The sequence below is a fragment of the Musca domestica genome, unplaced genomic scaffold (assembly GCF_030504385.1).
Source record: "Musca domestica strain aabys unplaced genomic scaffold, Musca_domestica.polishedcontigs.V.1.1 42, whole genome shotgun sequence".
Lineage (NCBI taxonomy): Eukaryota > Metazoa > Arthropoda > Insecta > Diptera > Muscidae > Musca > Musca domestica.
Window position 1 is genome coordinate 5681533 of NW_026712329.1, and position 6785 is coordinate 5688317.

Consider the following 6785-nt stretch of genomic DNA (forward strand, 5'->3'; position numbering starts at 1 on the left):
CCCATGCATGAAATGTTTCGCCACCGAAGCTGGAACCCATTATGACCAACAAATAACAATTTTCAGACAAATCCGTGAAAAAATGTGGCAAAAAAACTGAAATATCGAATATCGGGAGGTACCTTTATATGGGGGCTATACCACAACGTTGACCTATACATGCAATGTTTTGCCACACGCTCAGGGACCCGTTATGACCTACAAATAGCAATTTCCAGACAAATCCGTGAAAAAATGTGGCATAAATCATCAAAATACCGAATATCGGAAGGTACCGTTATATGGGGCCTATACCAGAACGTGGACCGATATATCTCACTTTCAATACCAAGCATCCTAGACACAATACAAATAGCTCTGCTAAATTTTGGCGCTCTACGTCAAATAATGTGGGCTGTATCGTGATTTCAACAGACAGACGGACAGACAGACGGACAGACAGACGGACAGACAGACGGACAGACAGACAGACAGACAGACGGACATCGTTAAACCGACTTAGAATTTTATGCTGATTATGAATATATATACTTTATGGGGTCTAAGACAAATATTTAAGGATGTTACAAACGGAATGAAAAAGTTAATATACCCTCCTTTCCAAGGTGGAGGGTATAAAAATATACATTTTTGGAATTTGGATTATAAAATTGAAAATGCAGAAGAATTGTTCTTAAAATATTTAATTTTAATGTTTTCACATCATTCCCCTGAATGTAGAGTTGTTAGCTGTTGGTCCTAATCTCTCAACACTTCGCTAGAAAATCGTGGAAAAGGCAACATCCCTTTCAAGTTGAAACAAAACAGCATACATAAAGTATTCTACATTTTGCAATTTTAGGAAAAATGAAATATACGAATATATTATCTAACGTGGTGTCTCTTGAAATCGTGTCTGAAAGCTTCCATGTCTTCTAAATAAAAACATATATTGTTTGTTTTGTTACAAAGGTCAAGGACCGAAAAGCGCTATTATCCGGCTCATGTTTAAGTCCCACTGACATATTGCACAAAAAAAAAAGAATGTAAATAAAAGAAAAAACTCAAGGTAGCTCTCTCAGATGTTCTTATCGCTAAACAAACATTGATGGAATTACTGAATTACTTACAGACATATTTCCCAGCAATTCAGGCTTGGTCAGACAAGGAAATGAATATCGTAAAGAAATTCAACGAACTCTTTGCTCATAAAACATATACTTACGAGTCAAAATTTGGAACACTATTTTCACAGAAATAGGACATTTGTATCAATAAAACTTATTGCGTCATATGCAATTATTATTGATCGTTTGATATTTTTTATACCTTACGCCACATAGTGGTAAAGGTATTATGTCTTTGTGCATTTGTGTGTAAAATGGAGAAGGATGTGATATATACCTATTGTTACTTCTGAGGATCTTCATAGAATCACTTTCTGAGTCGATTTATGCATGTCAGTCAATGTACTTTTGTGAAGAAAATGCAGGTCTCATTTGTTGTCCGATTGAGATGAAATGTTCGAAACAATATTGTATATATATTCATTTCTAAGCCACTCGTCCGACATATGTTAAAATTATTCCAGTGAAAGGTCATTATATTGTTTACAAGCGTACAAAATTTTTCAGAAAAAATTATTCGTGATGTAATTCAAGCGTGATAGTGTGATTTCTTTATATTTGGCTGGAAACCAAAAGTGGCTATCGTTAGAGCACTTCATCATTTAAATGTGAGTTGAATATAACGCAATATTCCATTCGGCAAATATTGAAAAATGAGCTCGGGGTAAAGCCATTTGCCAAAGAGGTCAGCTGTCGGTTGGCCACCGGAACTCAATCGCCGGCCATGGCGATGGTGTGGGCCGCCATAACAGCCGATGGTCGCTCTCCGCTCGTATTAACCGACCATCAGAATAAATGTCTAATATCATCGCGAAATATTCTGGAGGGTATATTAAAGCCTTGGGCACGCAAACATTTTGGCCGCAGACCTTGGAGATTCCAACTCAGCACCATCGCACTCAGCTGGCGCCACCCAAGAATGGTTACAAAATGAGGTTCCTCACTTTATTGTCACCAAAATCTCCGGATACCAATCCGTTGGACTATTGTGTCTGGAGTATTTTGCAAAGCTAGGTTGGCACTAAAAAATACCTAAGTGTCGATCGCCTCAAGCAAGCGCTTCGCCGAGCATGGGCCAAAATACCGCAGACCAACATTCGGGCATCATTGGCCGTTTGAAGGCCATAAATTGTGCCAAAGGTGACCAATTCGAAAGAATATAAACTATTTTTAAAATTTGATGCTATTTCCGACATTTTTCGCTTTTATTCAATAAAATATAAAAAAATGTAAAAATTATGGCGTTTGACTTGGTTGCACATACGTAATATGCACTCCACAATTGGCTAATATCAGCCCAAATGGACCGAATCTACGTCTTCACATAGCCCTCATATAATGGTACCTAGACATATTCAGTATTCTGATGATTTTTGCCACATTTTTCCACTGCTTTGTCTAAAAATTGGTATTTGTAGTTAGTAATGGGTTCTAGCTACGGTGGCGGAACATAGTTCCATATAACGATACCTCCCGATATTCGGTGTTTTGATGATTTTTGCCACATTTTCCCACGGATTTGTCCAACAAACTTGTATTTGTAGTTTAGAATGGGCTCTAGCTCCGGTTTTAGAATATTGAATTTTTAGACCCATGTCTTCCTATCGTGCACATATATCGATACCCACCGATATTCGGTATTTTGATAATCCTAGTCACACTTACCAACGAAATTATTCTAAATTTGGTATTTAAGAAGATTTGGTACATGACAATCCTTGATGTATAAAATTGTCTATAGAGATTCCCGTTTTGCTATAGCCTTCATATAACGGCCACACCCACTTTATGGTTTATTGAGATGTTTAACAGCATTATCCAAACGGTCATACTGGTATTTGAAGTTTAAAGTGGAACACATTTGAAACCAAAAACTTTTGTATTAAAATGTTTTCTTTACCCAATGGTGGAGGGAATTAAAAGTTCGGACTGACCGAACTTATATTCTTTTTACTTGTTTTTCAAAAACTTCACACCTTTCTTTTGTTTTTGTAACAATAACAAAAAAAACTTTAACAACTTTTTAATCGATAAAAGTTACAGTTAAATTTAAATAAATAATTGTAAACATATGATTGCACAAGGTAGCCTTCTAAATGTTACCATGGTCTTGTCCATTTAACAGTTAATTCAAGTTTTTTACGGAATTGTTTTCAATTTGGTGTTTTAAGTTCCTCATGGGTCGATAGGTAATGGGCCAATGCTTTGGTTTAGCTCCCACGGAACAACTCTAGTTTGGTAAAAACTCTTCGATTTTTTTACCAAAGGCAGTTATTTTACCCTGATTCCGGGAAACTATTTTTCTTCTTGGGGGACAGACCCGAAAGTCCGGGTTCTAGACCGGATTGGATCCAGATCCACTTACCCACTATAGACAATACCCGGAAAAAGGTATAAGCACAAATTTTAGCATTTTAGAAAGGAAAGAGTGTCAGCTATATTTTCGCATCAATTTGGTTGATCCCCATAATGGGACCTTTTTCGCCTTTTGGGGGTTTTATAAAAAATCCGGGTCCAAAAAATCGTTAATTTGACTATAACTTCCGAACCGCTTAAAAATTACCCTATTATGTGAACACTTGTTGGATAGGTATTTTCATAAGGTTTCCAACGATATTGTCCATGTCGGATAAGTGGATCTGGGTCTAGTCGGGGTCTTGAACTCGAAATTACGGGTCAAAAAACTGGGGTCCCGGGTCCGTCCCCAAAGAAAAATAAAAATAGTTTCTCGGGATCAGGGTAATAATACCTTCCACTGGAAACAAATTAAAAGAAATTGAAGAGTTTTTACTAAACTAGAGTTAAGCCCAAAAATCTAGAAAAGTACCTCGACATTTTGCTGTAGCCTCCATATAATGACACCGCCTGGCATTTGCATTCTAAATAAAATTTGCTCAAAAAAGAAAACTCCATGCAAACATTTCAAATCTTTTTTTTCCGCCACTACTTTATGGATTTCTGGTTTCTTTTTTGCATACATTTTACGGACCGACGTTGTTTAATTTACGGTACCCAGTAGAGGGAAAGAGAAAACTAGATTTCTATATGGAATACATTTAAAAATATTTATCTGTAGGTATGTTGTTATTTGTTGCCATATCTTATTTATTTAAGAAATTATTTATATTTTTGTTTAAAAAAAATATCACACTTTCTTTATAATAAAAATTTTGCTTCATAGAAGCAACTATTTGTTTCTTCTTAAAATAAGGCCCTAAGTTTCCTTTAGACGCATATCCAAATAAATAAAACAAAATCAAACATAGCGTTATGGCATTATGGCTAATTTTGAAGATAAAATACTTGACATGGTCGTTAGGGCTGTTGGTGATGCCAACAGCGTTGGCGGCGATGGGGAAGACGAAATTGCAGGACATGATGTACCATCCACTTCCAAATAGGCTATAAGGCAGGCTGTTATCAAGGTGAATAGAAATATTAGCCAAAATAGAAAAAATAAAATAAGACGAAATTTTTGCCACCAAGGATCGTCTTGGAAGGGCAACAGTTCGGCCAATGTTAGAGGTGAAGGATATCTAAAAATAAAATAAATCAATAATTTGTTGAAGAAATAAAAATGGAGTGAAAATTACTCTTCCAAACTGAAAATGCGTTCATATTCTTCCGGATCTTTGCTAACATTAACTATGTGCACATCTGTGACTTCATCTAAAACTCTTGCCTGCGTTTGACTGCCATACTTTGTCCTGGGTGTATTTAACATCCGTTTCTCTCGATAATTTGTTAGAAGAACTGTGGTTTCATTGGGCGGCATTTCCTTTACTAAATTTTCGTTACTTTTATTGCGAAAAAATACTGCAATATTTTTTGGAGTTTTTTTAGAAGAAAAAAAAAATATTGCCTAATTTATATTTCTTTTTTAAATCCGTTGCTTGCTTCTTCCTTTTTGTTGTTGTTGTTGTGTTGTGAGCACCACCAGATTCAAAATAAAACTGTTTTCATTTCATCTGATTTCAGTCAAATGAAATGTTTTATTGCTGCCGTATTCGGCGGTGTCTGTCTCGATGGCATTGTCTATGTTTTTGTTTCCGTAATTAAAACAACAACAACGACAACAAATTATTGTTCTTCTTGTCAACATTATTATCTGTGAAGCATCGTGGGCAAACTTCAAACTGCCGGTGCTGGCTGGGAAAGTTACGCATTTCGTTGATGCCATAGGTCCAATTAAACCATTCATTCGAAGCTTATCTCAGTTTTTTTTTTTTGTTTTAAATAGGTTTGTGGGATTTTTTTGCGAATATATACGTACCATATATATACATGTTTGTTTATATATAATTTAACTTAAAAGAACGACAAAAAAACCCAAACTCTGAGTTGAATTGTACCCATGGCGCAATGAAAAAGTAACATTTCACCAGGAGCTAGATTCTTTTTTCTCTCCAAAATATGATAACAAAAATATTCTCGTTATAAAATTTTTTTATCGGATAAATCACCGATTTTTCGTAAAAGAACAAAGGTATTGACTTAGTTCAATTTATTTTTGCATCCCCCCCCCCACGCCCCTTTGCTTTTTTATAAAAGAATCGTACTGATGAATAGCCCCCATATAACGATACCTCCCGATATTCGGTATTTTGATTGTTTTAGCCACATTTTTTCACGGATTTGTCTAAAAATTGGTATTTGTTGGTTTAATAGGTTCCAGCTTCGGTGACAGAGCATTGGTCTTCGTTTTCATATAGTCCCCATATAACGGTACCTCCCGATATTCGATATTTTGAGGGTTTTAGCCACATTTTCCCACGGATTTGTCTAAAAATTCGCATTTGTAGTTCGTAATGGGTTCAAGGTCCGGTAGCAGAACGTGAAATATCTAGGTCCAGGTTTTCCTATAGCGCACATATGACGGTTCCATCGGATATTCAGTATTTTGACGATTTAAGCCACATTTTCTAAAAGATTTGTGTGAAATTTGGTATCTGTATTTCATAATGGGTTCTAGAACTGGCGTCAAAACATTATCCATATTGGTACTAGTCATTCTAGTCACATTTACCTACGAAGTTATGTAAAATTTGGTATATTTAGACTCCCGTTTCAGTATGGCCCCCATGCACCAGCTCCAACCATTCTCCTACCGATCTTACTGGATTTGGTAGTTTAAAGTGGAACACGTTTGAATCCAGATACTTTGTATAAAAATGCTTTCTCTACTCAATGGTGAAGGGTATTAGAATTTCGAACTTAATGTCTTTTTACTACTTTTTCGAGAAAACTGTAAAATGTAAACATACAGGGTGAGGTAAGAAAACTGCAACAAAGTCAAACGCCATAATTTTTACATTTTTCTTTAATTTTATTGAATGAAAGCCAAAAATTTCGGAAATAGCATCAAATGTTAAAGTAGATTTAGATTTGGTCAAATTGGTCACCAAAGGTGAATGGCCATCAAACGGCCAATAAAACCGTCATACGCTGCCCGAATGTTGCTCTGCGATATTTTGGACCATTTCCGGCTAAGCGCTTGCTTGAGTTGGTCGACACTTTCGTATTTTTTAGTGCCAGCCTTGCTTTTCGCGATAATATTCGACATTTATTCTTATGCCACGGTCGATTAATACGATCACCATTGCCGGCGCTTTCTGGTGGTCAACCGAAGGTGCACATTTGCACAGCTGACCCCTTTGGCAAGTAAATACGATCATTTTG

At 36.1% G+C, this 6785-nt stretch overlaps 1 protein-coding gene across 1 annotated transcript; it reads right to left on the bottom strand.

Moving 5' to 3' along the window:
- Positions 1–4085: 4085 nt before the first annotated feature.
- On the bottom strand, positions 4086–5098 carry LOC101896364 (uncharacterized). Its single transcript, XM_005189388.4, has 2 exons — positions 4700–5098; positions 4086–4642 (listed from the first exon to the last, which is right to left on the bottom strand). The coding sequence occupies exons 1-2, from the start codon at positions 4879–4881 to the stop codon at positions 4375–4377; spliced, it is 450 nt and encodes a 149-aa protein (XP_005189445.2). The 5' UTR covers positions 4882–5098; the 3' UTR covers positions 4086–4374.
- Between the last annotated feature and the right edge of the window lie 1687 nt (positions 5099–6785).

Excerpts from the sequence above, each read along its gene's own strand:
- LOC101896364 (XM_005189388.4), bottom strand. The coding sequence starts at position 4,881 with ATGCCGCCCAATGAAACCACAGTTCTTCTAACAAATTATCGAGAGAAA. Across the intron at positions 4,643-4,699 it reads CGCATTTTCAGTTTGGAAGA|ATATCCTTCACCTCTAACAT; the intron begins GTAATTTTCACT and ends TTTTATTTTTAG.